Raw genomic sequence first — 22,914 nt, forward strand, 5'->3', positions numbered from 1 at the left:
TTAGGGGCCGTCCATATATGACGTCACACACCTGGGGGGGGGGTCAGACATTTGTGACGATGTGTGACGAGGGGGGCGGGTTTGAGAAATGTGACGTCACATCAAAATGCGCAACTTTCAATAAATATAGACAACACGTTCTACTTAATTAAATAGACTTCTTAATAAATGTTTTCTCCTACAACATCAGAGTGCAGCGCCACATTAAATACGCACTACAATGACAATAGTTTAAAGCGATTTGAAGCATTTTTTATTTTTAAAATGGAAATATGTTTGGGGGGGGGGGGGCAGAGCTTTGTGACGTCATATTTGAGGGGGGGTCTGACTTTTTGTGACGTCGTGTGACGAGGGGGGTGGGGTCAAAAATCGTCCAAAATCGCGTGACGTCATTTATGGACGGCTCTGTAGCACCTATGAAGGCCGGCACTGTGGCGCACGAAAGGGGGTTGTGGGGGTGGCCAACGCCACGCCCGGCCGCCTTTGTCTCTCCAGCGCCGACGTTTAACTACACACCGCACCAGGTGCTCGTTTTAGGCCGAGTCAACCTAGGGGAAGACCCAGGACCGCTTCAGATAATCGCCACAGGCGTTGGCGGCAGTGAGCGGGAATCGAACTCGGGTCGTAGCACGGCATATTAGCCGCTACACTGCCACTTGCCACGGATGTTGGCCACGGACACTCATTATCGATTCTAGATTTGAAGCTTTCGTGACTGCAAGGATTCATACTCTTAGGTTTTTTCGGTAAAGTCACGTAGGTAAAAAAAAATAATGAATTATAATTTTATTTCTATTAGAAAAAGGTTCTAATTAATTATTTATTTTTTTCGACGTGACTTTACCGAAAAAAACCTAAGAGTGACTCATCATCGAATGCGGGACTAATTCGGGTGATCATGTTCGGACTGCGATACGCCCACCACCGCGCACCACTTACTCCGCAGACACGCGCACACGTGCAAGCCGTCCCACGCAACTTACATGAGCACGGACGGAAGGGAGATCACGATGAAGCTCAGTGACATGGTCTCTTAGTCGGCAAGCCTTCGATGAATTATTTCATGACGGCCGCAATATGTGCCACGTGATCAATGCGAGCTTTATCGTAAAGTGGAGGCAACTCGTGACTTCAATACGTTGGCTTGGTGGCAGTCTTGGGTCTACAACCATCACGAAATATTTACCAGGGGGCAGGCAGCATAAATCCTTTATATGCGTGGCATCGGTTTTATTTTATTATTCATTTCTGTTTTTCTTGAGTAAGAGTTTCATTTTTATCACATTGGTATTTTAAATTAAATATGAATTTTTATTTTTTCCTAAAAAGTGGAAAATTTTTGAAAATAAATTGTCACGCACAACGAGTCTGTGTGCAAGATGTCAGCTCGATTGGATCACGGGAAGTGGGTTAAAAAAACGACCGAAAGATTTGCACGGTCGTAAGCGCGAAAGCAAGCAAGCAAGTGAACTTAATATAAAGGATAAAAAAAAAGCCAATTGCGGTCCTCTGAGGCTGTAGACGTCCCAGTTCCAAGGACCTCAACGTGCCGTTAGGTTTCTCTCTCGTGGTGCGAATACTTTTTTGTTTTAATTCGTGACTCACAAGACGTAACCGTTCACACGTCACCCCAGGCGTAAATGCGGTGTGAGCCCGCTCTTCCCAGGGGCGACAGGCAGAGAGAGAGAGAGAGAGCGAGAGAGGCGGAGAGAGAGACAGAAAGGAAATCGTTTGGGTGTTCGCACCATTTCATCTTGAGGAATTGCTCGCAGACGGGGTGAGTGAGGAGGTTGACGCGATTGAATCTCACCATGGCCTGCGGCGACAACACGGGCATGGTAATTATACAGCCACGGCACGTGGGACAGTGGTGTCGCAGTGGAGACACGCGGGGGGGCTATAGAACGTCCGCTCTCTAAATATTTATTCTGGAGCGCCATGCTGTGTCGTACGACTCTTTTTCAGGAGGGTCCTTCATTGGGTTTTTATTTTAAGATGTTTCCAGCCAATTAATGACGAGTGTTTATACAAGCAGGAGAAAATCCGGAGCACCCAGAGGAAACCCACGCATTGCGCGAGGGGGTAACGCTCTATCCCCATGCAATTATATGTGTTTGTGTCAAACTTCTTTCGCGCCGTACATAGCCAACCACGCTAACTGGAGGCACGAGATTAGTCAACATGCCGTAGTGCCTTCTCCTGGTGGGCCAGAGTATGGCACCTCGAGTCACACGAGGAGGGAGTTTCACAACATCCACCAACCCAGGCGTGCATAGCCACCACCGCCCATCCTAATATGTAGAGGACCGCAGAGCTTGGCCAACTGTTGGCTGTCATCGCCACTCCTCCGAGCAAGCGAGCACTGCACGCTTGCGGTGCGTTATAGCGTCGCGAGATGCAATCGCCACGAACGACGCGATATCAAACTGCATTATAACAGTTATTATTAAGTCGAAATTATTATTATTAATTCACGTCGCTAGATGACTCCGCCGCAACCGAAAAATAACAGCAAACAACGAACGGCACGTGACCGAGAAACAAACACAACTTACATTCATGGAAAAGAGCGGCTCGTACAGGTTATTCCCATTTTCCGCTTTAAGGGTGTCGCGTTTGTTAATTGGGCACTGCAGCAAATGGAAGTTGTAGGTTTGCTGCAACGAAAGAGAGGTTCGCACGATCGCGTTAATGCACAGTGGAAGGCACCAGCCTCTGTCTTCATGTCATCCGTTATCTTATTTTTCTTTAATAAGAGCGAAGTTCATTGCGCCACGAGGAAAGATGTATGTTGGCAGATTATAGATATGAAGCTTTCGTGACTGCAAGGATTCATACTCTTAGGTTTTTTCGGTAAAGTCACGTAGGTAAAAAAATAAAAGTAAAATAAAAAATCACGACGTTTCGTTGTGTTGCCTCCGAAACGTCTTGATTTTTTATTTTACTTTTATTTTTTTACCTACGTGACTTTACCGAAAAAACCTAAGAGTACGTTGGCAGACTCAACCGCTCAGCAGTATGAACGGATAAGGGCGCGTGTCGCGGGTTAAAGTGTGGACACTCCCACCCACCTCATCCAAGACGTCTGGCCAGCATGAAAGAGTAGGCCCAGGACCCACCAGAGGGGCTCTCTGGATCTACTCTCTAGCGGAGGCCCTTCTGCCCGCAGTGGTCTAAGCGAGCAATTGCAGGGCTGCACCATAGCCTTGAACAAACTGCTTGGGCAAGTGCTGTTCGTGGGCACCTATGAAGGCTGGCACGGGAGCCAGCACCACACCTGGACAACTTTCTGTCTTACACACCGCACACCAAGTTGTCATTTGAGACTGAGTCGACCTAGGGGAGGCTCAGGACCGGTTTCAGATAATCGTCACTACTGTTGGCCGTGAGCAGGAATCGAACTCGGCTCGTGAGGTTCGTAGCGCAGCGTGCCAACTGCTACACTACTGCTACCACATGCACACACGCACAGTACAAAGACAAAGATCCCCCGTATAGCTTTAATAGACTGTTGGGGCAAGTGCTGTTAGCGAGCACCTATTAAGGCCGGCACGGCACACGAGGGGGTGGGTGGCCAACACCACGCCCGGCCGCCTTTGTCTCCCCAGTGGCGATGTTCACACAGCAGACCAGGTACTCATTTTGGGTTGAGTCGACCTAGAGGAGGCCCAGGACCGGTTCAGACAATCGTCACTGGTGTTGGCCATGAGCGGGAATTGAACTCGGGTCTTCAGGTTTGTAGCGCAGCGCGCTAACCGCTACACTACCGCTCCGCACCATGCACACACACACACACACAGTGACACACACACACAGTGACACACATACACACATGCGCACATTCACGCACGTGTAGGGGAGTGCAACATCGTTACCCAGTATTCCTTGCTGTTCCTGTCAACGCTCGACTCTTCTCTGCATCTGTCCAACACAACCTGTGTGTGTCCGCGTGTACACACAGACGCACATGTTCACACGTAAACACACGTGCTCATAACGCACACACACATCAGTAAACATCCAGATAACATCGTATGTGGACACAAAAAAGACAAAGATCCCCCCAATAGCCTACACGGGCTGTTGGGTTAAGTGCTGTTAGCGAGTACATATGAAGGCTGGCACAACGTATGATGGGGTGGTATGGGTCTGAACCATGCACAGCCGCCTTTGTCTCCCCAGTCCTGATGTTCACACACAGCTCTAGGTACTCATCTAAGGCTGAGTTGACCTAGGGGAGGGCCAAGAAGCAGTTGAGATATTTACCACTGTAAAAAAGAAATAACACCAAAATATGATAATTGTTTTTTTGACCCTTTTATCTGGCAGCAAAACTGACACCTTATCTATAAGGTGTCATGTTTGCATTGACCACAATGCCTGCGGTCGGAATGCAAACAAAATACTCTAAACAAATAATATATTGTACTCGACAGCACATGACGTTTCTTCGTGAACGACGCAAAGTGGTTCGCACACGAGGGCTACGTGGAGGCGAAGGCTGAGCGGCGACGTATAACGAGACAGGACGGACGGCGACGATGCTGTCAGCGACGCGAGCGTGGGGGTTGAGGCTACGTAAATCTGGTAGCGGTGTGTTGAAAATAAAGCGACGACATTCGCGAAACTACGCGAATCGGGGCATTGCTCTACTCGGTTTATGGCTTCTTCAGATAAGTCAACGTAGGGCAGGGGTGTCCAAACTTTTTGCAAAGAGGGCCACATTTGATAAAGTGAAGATGCCCGGGGGCCAATAGTTCCTTCTGACATTTTTTTAACCACAAAAGTTACGTGAAAATACACACACTGTTATAAAAAAATTTCATTGTCACAATGACCTTTATTTTTCAAATTACAATGTAACCAAATATAAGTCACTCAGACAGACGTGAACAACTCTAAAAACCCAATTCTGCCTTTCATTCGGTCAGATAACATTGAACAAACTGTATAGAATGCCTTAAATTCCCATGAGTTTTATGATGTATTTATTCTGACAGCTAGCGAGCCATAAATAACACATTATAAGACCGAAGCTGCGGGCCGTATGAAATCTGCCCGCGGGCCGTGATTGGCCCGCGGGCCGGACTTTCGACATGCCTGACGTAGGGGGTAGAGAGTCATTCTCTCTGCTGACGATGCAAGGATGACAGCGACGCAGCTGGTGTGGTTTGGGGGACGGGTTGCGTGTGAGGGTAAAGCCCGAGAGGGAAGCCGGTTGCACCTTGCAGATGTCGGGCATATTGTTGATGAGCTGGAACATGGGGGAGCGCGTGGTGTCCTCCTTCTGGAAGTACGTCATCAACTCGTTGCACCTGGAACACGCGTTCACGGCACCGTTTTGATAAATACTTAACGGAATCGGAATCTTTATTGAGGCCGGTGGGATACGGGGAGCCGCAGATGGGGCGGTGGGGGGGCATCAGCAGAGTTACAGGAAGACAAAGACACGCGTGCCAGGCACCATCACCTTGCCCATGTCTCTCCATCGCCAATGTCGATCACATCAGAAACATTTTAATTCGCAAAAGAAGACTCAGAGAGGGCCTGTGTGGTGCTAAACTTTGGCCATTTATTTATTTAGTTTGGTTATTTTTGGGGCAGCGTTATTGGTGAATGTGTTGACATGTTTAGTGATTTGTGCTTAGGCACCACTGACAACGCAGCATCACAATAAAACATTTGTTTTATTTTATTTTAGGTGGAAAAGAGCCGATGAAAAAACCAGGTACGATACCGATAGCTGCTCGTGTTGTGCATGGTCAAGGAGTTGAACCTTAGTCCTCAGTAGCCAGTTCTGTAAATCATCTTAATTAGAATTTTCACTCATGTGAATCGGTACAAGGGCAATACAAATACTTCAGGGACCACATTAATGTCGATTTTAATTTTCTCACTTTTCAAGTGTACGTCCCAACAACCCACCATGGGACATGTGCTGTTAGCAAGCACTTGTCATACATTATTAACGCTTTATTAGCTTATTGATGCCCCATCATTACCTGCAAACCTAGCATGGGAACTCGTGAGATCCGTCATTATCAACCACGACCAATCAATTTAGATTCATCATTTTTTTTACCGCGCTGTTGCCACGGGTTTCTCCGAGTTCGTAGGGCGGCACGCTAACCGCAGCGCCACCACCCCCCCCCCTCCCCCGCTCTCTCACGAGCCCTCGTACCTGTGGTGCGTGACCATGCTGAGCACCACGTCGGCGTGGCCGTTGAGGATGGCCTCGTTGAGGCAGGAGAAGCCCTCCGCGTTCAGCGTCAACTCCGCTCCCTCGTCCAGCAGCAGACGCGCAGTCGCCGCGTGGCCCTCGCGCCCGCAGAGGTGCAGCGCCGTGTGCTGGCGGGGGGCGAACACACACACACAAAGATAAAGACCACCCGTATAGCCTTAACATACCGTTGGGGCAAGTGCTGTTAGATTGGAAAGTAATTTCTTTAGAACTGTTTGTTGTGTTTCGTTTGTTGTTCATTACCCCGCACCTCCGATTAGCACGGTTGGCTATGTAAGGTTCGAACTAAGTTCAATATATGTAGGGGTGCCGCGGTGGTGAGATGTTAACTCCCTACTCTGGTATGCAGGAGGTCGTAGGTTCGATCCCGACCCTGACCTCTGTATATGTACTGTATATGTTCTCCCTGTGGTCGTGTGGATTTATCTCGGGTGTCCTCCGGTTTTTCCCTCCACATTTAAAATCAACGCACATTTAGAATGTCCACACGGTAAGCCACTTCGTTGAGCTATCATTTGTGGCCAGGTCGCTTCTGAAAAAGAGCCATATAGCTCAGTGGGCCTTAACTGGTCAAATATAAATAGTTACAAAATGAACGATTTCACGCATTAGTCTCGCTCACCCCTCCTTCCTGTGTCTTGTTGAGCAGGTTGTGATGCGTCTCGAGCAGAAGCTTGATGGTCTGCGTGTAGCCACCCACAGCTGCCCAGTGCAGGCTGGTGCGGCCCTGGTGGTCTCTACACAAAGACAAAGATCCCCCATATAGCCTTAACAGACTGTTAGGGCAAATGCTGTTAGCAAGTACCTATGAAGGCCCGCACGGCATACGAAGGGGTGGGTTTGGCCGGCATCACGCCTCGGTCGCCTTTGTCTCCCCAGTGGTGATGTTTACACATCACACCAGGTATTCATTTGAGGCTGAGTCGACCTAGGGGAGGCCCAGGACCGGTTCAGATAATCGTCACTTGTGGTGGCCGTGAGCGGGAATCGAACTCGGGTCGTCGGATTCGTAGTGCAGGGCGCTAACTGTTGCACATGCACGCACACGTGCACGTGGCACCCAAAACACTGCATCACAATTTCCACGGACAGCGCTTGTGCCAGGCTAGGTGCATTCTGAAGCCACGTGAAGTGGCGAAAGTTCGCTTAGCAATCAACGCCACCACCATCGCCATCGGTCGGGGTTTTCGACAGCGTCTTTACTTAGATGCTATAAAAATCCGATATGAATTGTATCAGCAGCAGTATCACCACCACTATATCATCATCGCCACCACGATTTATATTGCCTTGAACAGATATAGCTCATGCACAAATTTAATTAATGATAGCAGGGGTGGGGAACCTTTTCCTGAATCAGAGCATGTTATAAGACCTTCACATACCGGCCGTATGAGACACCATTGCTTTGGCAGGAAAAACCACACATTAACAACAGATGTTCAAAAGCTTAAAGCAAAAACAATCTGTGTGTCGAAGAGTATAAAGGGGCCTTTGCAAACTGAGGACTCCACAATTGGCGCCAGGTCAGGAATATCGCCCCTCGAGCACCCGACGAGTGCAGACAGAGACGCTCCGCATCTCGAAGGCGAGCTTCGTAAGCCCCGGGGGGGGGGGGGGGGCAGTCAACAGCTGACGTGGGGGCAGTCAACAGCTGACGTGGGAGCGTGGCGCCCTGGGATGTCGACGCGTCGGCCCCTCCCTGGGCGGCCACCGCAGCAGAGGTCGCAACCGGGTACCCGATACCCGTACCCTACCCGATACCCGGCCCTGGTGCGGCCGGGTACGGGTACGGGTAGGCCGTGAGTCACCGGTGAGTAACCGTTTGTCACTCATTTTGGGCAGGGTACGGGTACGGGTAGCGTACGGGTACCCGTACCCGGCCGGGTACGGGTACCCGTTTGCTACCCTGGTGCGGCCGGGTACGGGTACGGGTAAGGAATCAAAACCCGTTGCGACCTCTGCACCGCAGCCGTCCTCCGCTCACCGCAGCAGCAGCGCTCCCTTGCTGAGCAGCAGCTGCACGACGCGCGTGTGGCCGTTGGAGGCGGCGAGGTGGAGGGCCGTGAGGCCGTCTCCGTCGCCCTCGTTCATCAGCTTGGAGCCGCGTGCCGTCTGCAGGAGCTGCGCGCACGAGTTGAGCCGCCCGTACCTGCGGTTCGCTCGGCACAACGCTGCCCACGTCAGTCTGCGACGGACAATGCTCACGACGCACGCGCCGACAAGTTACGCGAACAAATAAACGAGTGATTTTCGTAGTAATAATAATTCAAATTTCTCATGCTCATTGGATCCCAGTGCGCGATGCGTTGAAAGCAGGAAACAAAAACGGAACCAGGGCAAGCGACCAAACTAAAGAGGGAAGGCCACTTTAAAGAGATGGGTTTTCAAAGCAGACTTGAATATATCTACCGACTCAGATTACCCTGATTTCAAGTGGCAAGGCGTTTCATAGCTTGGGTGCCACGCTAACGATCACCAAAAGAGCGCAACCTCGACTTGGGAGTGCTGAGCAGTTGGAGATCAGAAATCTTAAGGACCTTGATGGAATATATAAATGTATTAGTTCATGCCTCATGATGACATCATACAACTACGATACAGTCAATGATTCCAGTAAACTTTGGCAAAGCCTGAATGTAGACTAATAAAAAACATTTGTACACGTGGCTATGATTCATATTCTACTCAGCTCATCGGCGAGCTAAAACCACTGGCGCGTTAAATTTCGATTTAAAGCTTTCGTGACTGCAGGGATTCATCTTCTTGGTTCTTTCGGTAAAGTCACATAGAATGGAAATAATAAAATAATACAAATGAAACATAATAAAATAATTATCACGATGTTTCGGCCACAACGCAAGCAGCCGTCCTCAGGTGGAGAGCAGGTCTGTCGAGTAGACAGAGGACGGCTGCTTGCGTTGTGGCCGAAACGTTGTGAGAATTAATTTATTATGCTTTATTTTTATTTTCTTGGTTCTTTCGGTAAAGTCACGTAGAAGGGAAGTAATAAAATAATAAAAATAAAACATAATAAAACAATTCTCACGACGTTTCGGCCACAACGCAAGCAGCCGTCCTCAGGCGAAGAATGAGAACATTATCAAGCTAGGAGCTTATATAGGTGTAGCGAGGAGGAGCGCCTTAACAAAAGAATGTGCATATGAAGAGGAATTTAGCATACCAATGGACAATGCGTAGGGGGTGGGCGGAGGGGTTTCAAAGTCCCATTATGCCTATGCATTATGCAGGATCAACAGCACCACGGGGGGGCGCAAGGAACAGCGTTAATAAAGCGTTAATTATTAACGCTGTTCCTTGCGCCCCCCCGTGGTGCTGTTGATCCTGCATAATGCATGGGCATAATGGGACTTTGAAACCCCTCCGCCCACCCCCTACGCATTGTCCATTGGTATGCTAAATTCCTCTTCATATGCACATTCTTTTGTTAAGGCGCTCCTCCTCGCTACACCTATATAAGCTCCTAGCTTGATAATGTTCTCATTCTTCGCCTGAGGACGGCTGCTTGCGTTGTGGCCGAAACGTCGTGAGAATTGTTTTATTATGTTTTATTTTTATTATTTTATTACTTCCCTTCTACGTGACTTTACCGAAAGAACCAAGAAGATGAATCCCTGCAGTCACGAAAAGCTTTAAATCGAAATTTATTTTTATTATTTTATTATTTCCATTCTACGTGACTTTACCGAAAGAACCAAGAAGATGAACACTGGCGCGTTGTTAAACGCTTGCGCAGCGGACAACTGCATTTGATTGGCTATGTCGGGAGGCGGAGGGTTTCACGACACAAATTCGGTGAGATCCCAACGTGGCTTAACATAAAACGTCTGTCGCGAATTGTAATTAGTCTGCGTCTTTTAAATACAGATTTTGTCAGAAAAAAAAACAAATAAAACGAGCAACAGCAATCATGCTGTAATGATATTTTGCAAAACGAACGATACCAATCAACAGTTGTGGATGTGAAATAGCACAGTATATCGTAGCATTGGACCCTGCTGTGGTGTCGTGGTTGTCGTACCGGGTCGGTCCCCCATCGCGGCGGCTGAAACAAGCATTTCCAGGGCTCCCACCAGAAGTATAAATGTGTACACCACGGTTAGTCGGCCGGCAGCTCGCTTGCGGCGGGGTAAAGTACTATGTGGGTAATCCCACCTCTGCAAAAGTGTCTGGCCAGCGTGAAAGAGCAGGCCAAAATTCCTCGCAGATGAGCTCTTTGGAACTCGCCCCAGTCGAAGCCGTTCAATCCCTTATACCAGCGGCATGAGCAAGCAATTACCTCTTGTGAGTGATGCCCGCCTTGCACACGTCCCACGTGTACGGACACTCCAACTCATGGAGTTGGCCAAACGTCCAAATCTAGAACCACAAGGCTTGGCCAATTGTTGACGCCGTTTCTGGACGCCTTCCCACTAATTATCATTATGATCATCATATCCTGCCATCGCCATATTGCGGCAACCGTATGTATGTATGTTAAACTTCTTTTGCACCGTACGAAGCCAACCGTACTAATCGGAGGTGCAGGGGAAGGACAACAAACGAAAGACAAGCAGTTCCAAACATTTCAATCTAGACGACTTAAAAGTGCATAGCTCTATTGGACACCTATTACACTGGTCAACACACCTTTTCTGGCAAAAGGTATTCCAACGGGTTTAAGGTAATTTTGGGGTGCTGATTCCAAATCTGGCATCAGTTTTTGTCCATCACATCAGGTTTTTGAGATATCAAATATTGCATTTTCAATAAAAACTGCAGAAGAAAAATATTAAATAAATGTGGATATCTACATAAAATGATATTATAAACACTATCCTAAAAATACAGCACCATATTTTATCACTAAAGCAGTCACTGACTCGCAACAACTTGCAATCATAAGTGATGGAGTTAATTTCGGGTAAAATAAATGAAAATGGGGTATGCCGATAGCATAAAAATGAGATGTGATAGAGAAAATCTGATATCAGATTTGGAATCAGCACCCTGAAATTAGTCTAAAACAGCTACAAAAGTCCAGGCCAGAAAAAAACGTTTTTTTGTTTGTTGACCAAGTGTTATTGGAAGCGAGAGCGTTCCAGACGGCCGCAGAAGCGCATCTGAAAGCGCGCGATGCGTTCACCGTCCCTGGCGAGCGCGAGTGCGAGCGCGCGCGCATGCGTGTGCTGTGCTCACTCGGCTGCGAAGTGGAGCGGAGACTTGTTGGCCTTGCTCTTGAGGTGAATGCTGGCCTGCAAGGGCAGCACTCCGCCCAGTGCCTCGATGGTGCCATACTTCGAGGCGTAGTGGAGCGGCGTGCAGCCCTCCGTGTCCTTGTCTTCCAGCAGAGCCTTGATGTCCTCGCGCTGGGCGTGGATGGGGGAGGGTGCACGCGAGTGGTCCAAGTTTTTCACCAGATATATTTCCCCCCCCCCCCCTCCGAGCATCACTCGACGTCACAAGTTTCCCGGTGACAATATTCTAGAAATGAAACTATTTTTTTTTATTTTTTTTACCAGGTAAGGTCCACGAAGTTACGTAGGTTTTTTTTTCTTAAGAAGCGACCTGGCCAGAAATGATAGCTCAATGAAGTGGCTTATCACGTGGACATTTACAGCAGCCAAACACTCTAAATGCATGTTTATAAATATGGAGGGGAAAACAGGAGGACCCGGAGAAAAATTCACGTGACCACGGGCAGAATCTGCAAACTCCAAATATACAGGCGTCAAGAGTCGGGATCGAAACCGCGACCTCCTGTATACCAGGCGAGGTAGTTAACATCTCACCACCGTGGTGGCTATACCTTTAGGTCACCCCCCACTGCACTCGTCCTCCGCAATGTTTTACGTTTTTGTTTGGTTGCTGCTGCTGCGGTGTTCACACAGCTGGCTAAACGGGGATCATCATCCAAGCAACAAATCAAATAAACTTTCACTGAAAAAATCCTGAAAACTTAAAGAAGGCGTCAAAACATCCGTTCGGAACAAACGAGACCCCAATTGTCAACTTTTGTATCCCACGACTTTTCAGTTGGTGAAATAATGGGTGATAATGAATGATGTGTTTATTTATTAAAATATTGTAGTAGGTTTTTACCCTTTTAAACTGGTACAAAACTGACACCTTTATTCAAGGCATCATGTTTGCAATAACCACAACACAAGTAGTCAAAAAAGCAAACAAAAAGAGGTTATTGCAAACATGATGCCTTGAATAAAGGTGTCAGTTTTGTACCAGTTTAAAAGGGTAAAAACCTACTACTATATTTTGCCACTGGTAAAAGAGATCCCATAGTATTAAAATATTGTCAAACATCTTACATAGGACCTGGAAATCAAACCTGTGTACACAGCGGCGTGATGCCTCTTGACATTGGAAACTTGGCGGTGGCCCAGGGATTGAAGCCCTCCTCTCTCTGGGAGACACCCAGACGGCACGAGATCCCGGCGCGGGTGACACGACTCAGCGGTTGCACTTTTCGCCGCTAAAATTTCGATTTAAATTTCGATTTAAAGCTTTTGTGACTGCAGGGATTCATCTTCTTGGTTCTTTCGGTAAAGTCACGTAGAATGGAAATAATAAAATAATAAAAATAAAACATAATAAAATAATTCTCACGACGTTTCGGCCACAACGCAAGCAGCCGTCCTCAGGTGGAGAACAGGTCTGTCGAGAAGACAGTCTGAAGTGTCTGTCTTCTCGACAGACCTGTTCTTCACCTGAAGACGGCTGCTTGCGTTGTGGCCGAAACGTCGTGAGAATTATTTTATTATGTTTTTTTATTATTTCCATTCTACGTGACTTTACCGAAAGAACCAAAAAGATCTTCGCTGCTTGTTGGAATTGGTGATGAAGCATTCGCCACTGCGGCGCCAACGTTTTGGAATAACCTCGTTTCTTCCCACCAACCATTAGGGGTGGGCAAACCTGCATCTCCGAAGCTGCGCGCGGCTCTTTAAGGGCCGTTTCGTGCGCACAGCGTTGGTGTGCGGTGTTTTTTCTGCAATATTTTGCTGTCTTTTCTTGGATTTTCTGTTTGCACTTAGTCACATGTTCACTTTAAGATGTTTTTTGTTCATGTTTTTGTTTTTTGTTTGTTGCGGTTGCACCCGATTCAAGAGCCGAATGGCTCACAGGGCTATACCTAATAAATTAACTTGAACTACGGTCCAACGACTCGCATTCGCGTTACATAGCAGCTCTTGAAGTATTGAGGGTTTTGTCGACCGTATTCGAACAAAAAAATGTCTCTTCCTGGTATTTTGGGTTGTTGAGCCCTGCCTTAACCTCATACGTTTACCTCCAAAGAATACCTCCTTAAACAGAAGATGTTAGTGCCACATTCGCCACTGCGATTTGAAACTATGAAATGTACTCACGGTATAAAAAAATGCAATTATAAAGTGAAATGTAATCCAGGGATTGTATTTTCTTGATATGGTCTTGGATTGTTATTGTTGTTTTGCTGCCTTGCCCAAGCTTACATTTAGTCTTGACAGATCTGCATAAACGTATATTCCCGTGCAATTTGTACTTGCATGCAATATCTATATAGATATTGCATCAACTTGCTTAACCTGTCTCTCTTAGTCTTGTCTCATCTCTTGTATTGTTTGTTGATGTAACTTGTTGACATACCCCTACTGCACATCTGTGAATAAAAGAGCTTCACAGCTAATCAGATCCCTCCTCCTCCATCTCCAAGTAGAGATTCTGATTCTGTATGTGGAGCGGATCTGGTGGGCCACCCCGGTTAATTCTGTGGGTGGATTTACCGTGAGGTGGGCAACGTCTGCTTCTCAGCGGATGTTATCGATCCACCCCGACCTTCTCCCGAAGTTCGGCACGAGCGGGCTTCTGTGTGCCAGCATCACGGCCCGAATTGTGCAAGTTGCTCAATTGGGGATCATGCTTGTGGAGATGAAGGGTGTGAAAAAGTGACCTGCACCTGATGAGTTAATGTGACCTGCACCTGATGAGTTAATGAGTTAATGATGACGTCACCCTGCTGCTGCTCTATATAAGAACGGGAGACACAGCAGAGCCTCACCATTCTGGCGAATTGCCCGATGATGCTGGATGCAATTACCAGCGAAACGTCGTACTCAAATTGTAAATGTTGTGGTTTCACGCTTCAACACACAGGTGGGCTAAAGCAGTGAACTATTTGTCTTTTGTCAACATGACACTTTTTTACTGATTGGCCGTGTCGGGTGGTGGAGGGTTACGACACATTTATAAATAACGCAATCTAAACCCAAAAACGTTGATTATGAATAATATTGGTCGCGAAAGCCTACGTGTTAAACTGATTAAGGAGTTTTAATCGGAGACACCACCTATTGCCACCACTTGCTACGAGAGTTCCACACGACGTTTTCTTCTCCCGACGTGACGCCGATTGCTCCACTGTGTATAACAGCAGAACTCGGAGCGATGGAACGTCGCAGCAGACGTTGACCGCTCGCTGCCCATCCCTGCGCGCTTCTTGAAACCGAGCAAAATAAAAAACGTCGCACGGTAAGCCCAAGCGCCTCACCTGAAAGATGTCCTTCCCAAAGTTTCCCAGCCACCCGCCTTGCGAGACCGCCAGGTGCAGGAAGTTTCGCCCCTTGATGTCCTGGATGCTCATGTTGGCTCCTGCGTCAATGCCACACGCAGGGCGACGGCACGCGCGTTCGCCGGTCGTGATTAACGCGGCGGAGCCTTTGATTTTAAACACTTGGAGGCAGTTTAACACATTCTTATTCTAGATTTGAAGCTTTCGTGACTGCAACGATTCATATTCTTAGGTTTTTTCGGTAAAGTCACGTAGGTAAAAAATACAAATAAAAATTAATAAAAGTAAAAAAAACACAAGCTTCCGTCTTCAGGTGGAACCGTCACAGCACGCTTGCTGTATCAAGTAAATGAGAGATTCCAAGAGATACTACCCTGTATATATATGCTGGTTGAGGGGGGGGGGGTGGGCCAGGACAGGCCCCCTTTAACACGTAGGATTTCGCGACCAATATCATCCATAACAAATTATTTTTTTGGGGTTAGATGGTGTAAATATATTAATGTTTCGTTAAAACCCGCCACCACCCGACATAGCCAATTACTAAGGTTCCTCGCGTAAAACAAAACATGCCAATTCGTCACTAGTACAGCACACCGGTGTGTTGGAGAGCAAATCCACAACATTTACAATCTGAGTACGACGTTTCGCCAGTAATTACAACCAGCTTCATCAGGCAGCAAGAGAGCCCCCCCCCCCGCAAGCGTGCCAAAATCTTCGTATGACACGCATCGTGACGGGCACTGCAAGATCCGACCGTGTCCATCAAGTGCTTGCCGAGCTGCACTGTCTTCTCGTTGCCGAACAAATGCATTACAAGGGCGCACTGACTACACACAAAGTGCTTGCCATACATCGGCCACGATACCTTGCTGAGAAGCATGAACCATCACGCGAACTCCGGTCATCCTCGCAGAGGCTTTTGGCTGGCCATCGAACAAAGACGGGCAATGTCGGCCTGAGAACGATTGTTTAAGGCCGCTTCATAACTTACAAATTGTATTATTGTCGCTCGATTTCAGATGCACTTTTGGGGTCGTCTGAACCATTCGCTTTTAAATTATCTACATTGAAAACGTATTTCTATAGAACTGCTTCTTGTGTTTAGATTGTTGTCCTTCCCCCCCACCTCCGATCAGCACGGTTGGCTACGTACAGTGCGAAAAGAAGTTCAACATACGTATATACAAAATGCGAGCCACAAGACAGAGGAGACTTTAAACACGACAGGGGTGGCCATGCTCGGTGGTCCCGCAGTTGGCTGCCGGTTTTCCGATCAGCCCGGCGTAGATGACGCGATGGGCTCAGCCCGGGCGCCACCGGGGACCCACCGCTCACCCAGGGAGAGCAGCGTGGTGACGGTTCTCCAGGCTCCACGTAGAGTCGCCAGGAGGCACGGAGAGCGCTGCTCCCTGTCCAGGCTGTCCAGCTCGGCTCCCTGTCGACAACCCGAGTGCCTGCTGAGACTTACGTTCCGCGACGGAGCTTCTCGTTTACCGATAGAGCCTCCCGTTCCATGATACAACCTCCTGTTCCATCATGGAACCTCCCGTTCCATGATAGACCCTCCCGTTCCATCATATACCCTCCTGTTCCATGATGGAGCCTCCCGTTCCATGATAGAACCTCCAGTTACATAATAGAGACTCCCATTCAATGATAGAGCCAGCGATTACATTCCTTGTAATGTAACTAGTGCTGGCCAAACATCCCAGTACCTGCAAATTACTCAATTGTGGTCAATGTACGCATAGTAACATCTACTATAGAAACTAGTCAGGACCCTCACTGAAGATCAACCACTGTGGGACAAGACTGCAACTCAGCCTCCGCAGCCACGGTCGCACACACACGACGTGACACCATCATCAGCGTCAACTTTGGTTACGAAAGACAAAGGAAAACAACAACAACAACAAAAGTGTGACTGCCCGGGCCTTTGAACGTGGCTTTGGTTGAGGGCGAAAGGCCCAAGAACTCACCTCCCGCACCAGGTACTCCACCAGCTCGTAGTGATCAAACATGGCCGCCCTGCAGCAAAAACATCGCCACCCACGGTGTGAGAATTAGAACACGTTGTGGTGAGCAGCAGAGTAGCGGTTAGCGCACTGCACCCTGAACCCGGTCACCCGAGTTCGACTCCCGCTCACGGCCAACACCAGTGACTTTGATCTTAATTGGTCCTGGGCCTCCCCTAGGTCGACTCGGCCTTAAATGTGTACCTGGAGCGGTGTGTAAACACCGCCACTGGCGAGACAAAGGCGCCTGGGCGTGGTGCTGGCCACTCACCCCCTCGTGTGCCGTGCCGGCCTTCATAGGTGAACGCTAACAGCACTTGCCCCAACAGTCTGTTAAGGCGATATGAACTAAACTATTTTTTATTTGACCAGGCAAGGCCCACTGAGCTATGTAGCTCTTTTTCAGAAGCAATCTGGCCACACGTGACAGTTCAACGAAGCGGCTTACCACGCGGAAATGTATCGCAGCGTGTTTCTAAATATGGAGGGAAACAACCAGTGGACCCGGAGAAAAATCCACGAAATGCGGGATCCTCAGAGATTCCTTTCAGCGGAGAATCTGTCCTAAGAATTCCGCAAGTCAGGGCTAGCGACCGGCCAAGGTCAGTAGCCCCGGCACGTGGCCGACGCTGGGTCACGATGTGAATGCGGTGGCAGCACAAGAGGGGTGGAAGAGGAGTGGGAAGAACGTCAAAGCGAGGTGGCGTTACTTGTGCAGTGGCGTCTGCTCCTCGGCATCGCGCAGCTTGAGGCTCTCCCTCTGCGGGTCCTGCATGGAGAACATCAACTGGACCATGTCCATTGCCCCCTGGGCACACGCCAGGTGCACAGGCGTGGACTCATCATTCTGGTGGTGGGGGAGCGAGGGTTGTGGAGGAGAGGGGGGGGGGCAAGGATTACAATTATAAAATGTTAGGCCCCCACCGCTGAAGGGAAGTAATAAAATAATAAAAACAAAACATAATAAAATACAATTCAGACGCTGTCTTTCCAACAGACCTGTTCTTCACCTGAGGACGGCTGCTTGCGTTGTGGCCGAAACGTCGTAAGAATTGTATTTTATTATGTTTTATTTTTATTATTTTATTATTTCCCTGCTACGTGACTTTACCGAAAGAACCAAGAAGATGAATCCCTGCAGTCACGAAAGCTTTAAATCGAAATTTAAAACCCCACCACTAAGTCGCACGCGCCAGGTTCAATGTCAGTCTCCAACTCCGATTAGCACGACTGGCTTCTTACGGTGCGAAAGAAGTTCAAAAATCATACAACTCCGCTTCAGAGCGAGCCGCAATTACCAAATCGTCATGGTCATACAGATCAGCGGTCATTCGCTCTTTAGGATGACGGCTACAGTTACCCTTACTCGATGAAACATTACTTAACAAAACCACTTCAGCATTGGTTTCTTGCTGTGGTTGTCCCACCTGATGACGGACGCTTGTGTTGCGCCCGAAACGTCGTGATTTATTATTTTATTTCTATAGGCAATTTTATTATTTATTTATCTTCATTATTTATTTTTATTTTTTACCTACGTGACTTTACCTAAAAAAACCTAAGAGTATGAATCCTTGCAGTCACGAAAGCTTCAAATCTAGAATTAAAACCGCAGAATAAACATTGTAGGATGCAATTGTGACTCAGAATCGTGACAATTCGTACGCATACAAGGCTGGTAATAATGAATGTTCCTTATACTACTCTTAGGTTTTTTCGGTAAAGTCACGTAGGTAAAAAATAAAAATATATAATAAAAATAATAGAAATAATAATAGAAATAAAATAATAAATCACGACGTTTCGGAGGCAACACAAGTCTCCGTCATCAGGTGGGACCGTCACAGCTAAATGTACTGTATCAAGTGATACCTGATGCCTTGTGTTGCCTCCGAAACGTCGTGATTTATTATTTTATTTCTATTATTTCTATTATTTATTTTTATGTTTTTCCTACGTGACTTTACCGAAAAAACCCACCAAGAGTATGAATCATTGCAGTGACGAAAGCTTCAAATCTATAATTCCTTATAATAATTGCAGTCATAGTGTGAAATGTGAGCCGTCTTCTCGTATTTCTCTTAAGACGCCCTGCTAAAGTACACTTTATCGGTGATTGTTACTCTCCTAACAACGTTCCAATTCACGAACCCCACTTTTGTTTTTTCTTTAACAGTGTTAAAACACTTCATCTGCGTCACAGGTAATCATTAAGTCCTGGTCATAAGCGAGTGCGTTCATGACTCGATTTTAATTATCTCCCCTTTAGACCAGAGCTGAAGTGGCCACTCCCAGTGTCAACTTACTAACAAGCAGCCATCGAAAGCTGCCCGGATGTCATAATTGTGTTTTCACGGTGTATTTTCCATTCAGTAAGTGCAGGCATTATTATATCTCGCTGACAGATGACCTTTGTTATGATCGTGCATTTAAACTGTTGCGATCATTTGCGTCTCATACCTAGCAGAAACAATCACGTAAGCACACAAACACACCCAGAAGACAAATACAAAGCTCCCCCGTATAGCCTTTAGCATGCTGTTGGGCCAAGTGCTGTTTGCGAGCACCTATGAAGGCCGGTGCAACACACGAGGGGGTGGGTAGTGGCCAACGCCACGCCCGGCCGCCTTTGTCTCCCTAGTACTGATGTTTACACACCGTAGCAAGTACTTATTTAAAGCTAAGTCGACCTAGGGGAGGCCTATGACCTGTTCAAATATTCGCCACTGGGGTCGCTGGGTTCGTAGCGCGGCACGCTAACCACTGCGCCACCGCTCCCCCCCCACCACCACATGGCCGTATTATCCAATAGGCACGGTAAGCATTGTGCCAAGGGCCCACGAAAACTAAAGGGCCGACGAGAAATAAACTGAACACGTGTTTTGTTTGTATATATGATGAACAAAAACATTTAACCAACATAGCTTCTTGAATAAATAAATATATTTACATGGGAGCTCGTTGTAATTTCTTTGCAGTGGTAACAAGTCGTTGATTCGTTGTTGGGGCATATTACACCAAACATGTTTAAGCTGAAACGAAAGTAAAGTAATATGGCGCTTTCCATGCGGTCGTCCGGTCAGAAAAGTGAATTTGTTACCGATTTAAACGAACGGCATCCTTTTAAAGCTGCTCCGTCCGATATGATAATCATAGACTAACATTGTTGAAGACATTTCCCCGTATATTTTTAAGTTTACCTTGGTTTTTCTCTCTCAATAATTTCACATAAAATCTGCTTATCTGCGGCCACACGGTGCGCCCCCATCGAATTATGGCAAAGTCTAAACGACGAACGCATCGGCGGTAACGACGTCTGTCCACCCGGCTGGACGATGTACCCTGTGAAACAGGCGAGTGACAGCGGTGGGAGGCGTAAAACATGAGGCAGCAGGACCGACCGTTGAAATGTATCACTGACGGTCTACGAAACACAATTACCTACGGACTAGAAGATCCCCCCCCCCCGCCATTGTTATCTTGGAACACGAGTCTGTTGGTTCTGCAGTGTGCCAAATTGGGACAGCAATATTGGTTGCGAAAGCCTTTGTGTTAAATTGACGAAAAGTGCTTCTGTTTCGTTCAAGCGACCGCTGTCATTGGCGAACTGCAAACACGTGTCGAGTGACACGTAGCCTCCATTGCACGTGTCACTGCCACGCGGCCACCGTGTGTACACTGCATACGGTCGAGCAGAGACGACCGCGGCTCTGTACAATACGTAATAGTGACATAACCAAACCCTCACACCAAAAATAACATCGCTACAAATTTCGATTTAAAGCTTTCGTGACTGCAGGGATTCATCTTCTTGGTTCTTTCGGTAAAGTCACGTAGAAGGGAAGTAATACAATAATAAAAATAAAACATAATAAAATGATATAATAAAATAAAATATAATAAAATAATATAATTAATATTTTATTATGTTTTAATTTTATTATTTTATTACTTCCCTTCTACGTGACTTCACCGAAAGAACCAAGAAGAACATCGCTACAGTAACACAAACACTGCGTGAATACTCCGACGAAGCTTAATCAAGTAAATTGCCCTCTAGTACACTAACCCCCCCCCTCTCCGCACAGAATCGCTACTCAGCGCGACTGCATGGCCGCCTGTCACAAGCCTGAGCGTCGTCACTCGAAGCTCTTCCCACCCACCGCCCCCTGGGCACTGCTGGGTAACCAGCTCATCGGCGGGCGCCTTGCTTCGTTTGCCATTTTCTGAGACCCACGTCCAGAACCGGCCCTAGACCTTTGGGGGCCCTAAGCAAAATTTGATTGGAGGCCCCTTTGATGTATGATTTTTTTCACCCACTAGCTAGCAGTGACTCTAGGGGGCCCTCTGCTGGCTACGGGGCCCTTTGCAATTGCAAGGGTCGCTTAGTGGCTGGGCCGGCTCTGCCCACGTCGAAGGCCTTCGTCCAGCATTGGAGTGGCCACTGCTGGACGAGCACGTGCAGGCCTGCCGAAACCTTCTCTCCGTCCGTGGACCGGGCAGTTGAGGCGGAGTTCTGTGAGGACCAGTGCCGGATTGTCCTAGTAGCACAAGTAGCTACTACATATGCTACGAGCCACGCACTTTTAAAGGACTATAAATTTCGGTTCAGTGATTCTGCACTCGCTCTATTACTATAGTACTATATTGCCTTCAACTTTTATGAACGACTGGAGTGTTTAAGGTTAGAGATTTGTCGTATTGTCTGGGCTTTATAGCGAATGCAAAAATACAATTACTTTACTGTGCAAGTAAAAAAATTGGGTTTTCATATTTATGTTTTTTTTTTATTTAGGGTCCCTTTATAACAGATGCTACAGGCCCGCACTAGATTAATCCGGCAATGGTGAGGACCGATGCGATAAATGGCTAAAACTATAAAACGTAACTTTTTTGTTTGTTTACCAAGTTAGGGCCACTTAGCCACGTCGCTCTTTTTCAGAAGCGACCTGGCTATCTCACAAATGATAGCTCAACGAAGTGGCTTATCATGTGGAGATGTATAGCAGCCAAATACTCTAAACGCATGCTTCTAAATGTGAGCGGGGAGGGGGGAAACCGGAGGAACAGAGAAAAATCAACGCGACCATGGGGAGAACAGAACATTCAAACTCCAAATATACAGCACGTATCAGGGTTGGAATCGAACCCACGACGTCCTGTAGATCAGGCGAGGTAGTGAACATCTCGCCACTGCGGCGACCGTGATTGGCCCATTGACAGACAACTTCAATCGTGATCCATATCCCAGGATACATGAAAGATTCGGCTCAGCAATCATCCAACCTTTTTTTGCCGAGCACTTATCAAGGCCAGCACTGCACACAAGGTGACATGTTAGGCTTGCCGGGAGCGGTAGTGCAGTCGTTAGCACGCTGTGCTAGAACTCCGCTCACGACCTCCCCTAGGTCGACTCAGGATCAAATGAGTAGCTGGTGCGGTGTGGAAATATCGTGACTGGGGAGACAAAGGCGGCCCGGTGTGGTGTTGGCCTCCCACCCCCTTGTGTACCGTGCCGTCCTTCATAGGTGCTCGCTAACAGCACTTGCTCAGTCTGTTAAGGCTATATGGGGGGACATTGTGTTTTGTTTGATGATAATAATTGGAGATGGTGATTATAATGGTGATAGTGGTGGTGATGGGGAGTTGTTGCTGATAATGAGCATATGCTGCTGATGCTGATAATGATAATGACGATCGGGATGATGTGCTCCTGATCCTGACATTAATAATGATTATGATGGTCAGTTGCTTGTGCTGATGATGACAAGTCGCATGCCCGTCGGTGACGACAACTTTAACATAAAAAAACACCACGATTGCAACGGTTGCAGCAAAAACGGGGCGTACTTTTGCTCACGTTAGCACGGTTGGCCCAGTACGGTGCGAAAGAAATTCAAAATGCATACACACAGTAGTCTCTCGGTTAACAGTGACATCGGTTAACAGGTTAGAGTTTCGCCCCCTATAGGACCCCATGGTTTCGACCAACGTTAACATTTTGATTAACGCGACGTTCACGTTTTGCACGCGGCGTCAATTTCGGCCAATCCCAGCGCTCGTTAAGTGGGGCCGAGCCGTTCCATCAG

General features: G+C 47.5%; 1 protein-coding gene across 1 annotated transcript in view; it reads right to left on the bottom strand.

Moving 5' to 3' along the window:
- Positions 1 to 22,914, bottom strand: part of TRPA1 (transient receptor potential cation channel subfamily A member 1) — a 40,166-nt gene that overhangs the window by 12,342 nt on the left and 4,910 nt on the right. Inside the window, 12 exon segments of the mRNA XM_078866207.1 lie at positions 1,746 to 1,816; positions 2,556 to 2,657; positions 3,876 to 3,935; positions 5,225 to 5,315; positions 6,182 to 6,348; positions 6,864 to 6,978; positions 8,229 to 8,393; positions 11,441 to 11,610; positions 14,787 to 14,887; positions 16,146 to 16,245; positions 16,790 to 16,838; positions 17,536 to 17,672. Of these exon segments, the coding sequence (XP_078722333.1) occupies positions 1,746 to 1,816; positions 2,556 to 2,657; positions 3,876 to 3,935; positions 5,225 to 5,315; positions 6,182 to 6,348; positions 6,864 to 6,978; positions 8,229 to 8,393; positions 11,441 to 11,610; positions 14,787 to 14,887; positions 16,146 to 16,245; positions 16,790 to 16,838; positions 17,536 to 17,672 (1,328 nt within the window).

This window comes from Lampetra fluviatilis, chromosome 22, assembly GCF_964198595.1.
Source record: "Lampetra fluviatilis chromosome 22, kcLamFluv1.1, whole genome shotgun sequence".
Lineage (NCBI taxonomy): Eukaryota > Metazoa > Chordata > Hyperoartia > Petromyzontiformes > Petromyzontidae > Lampetra > Lampetra fluviatilis.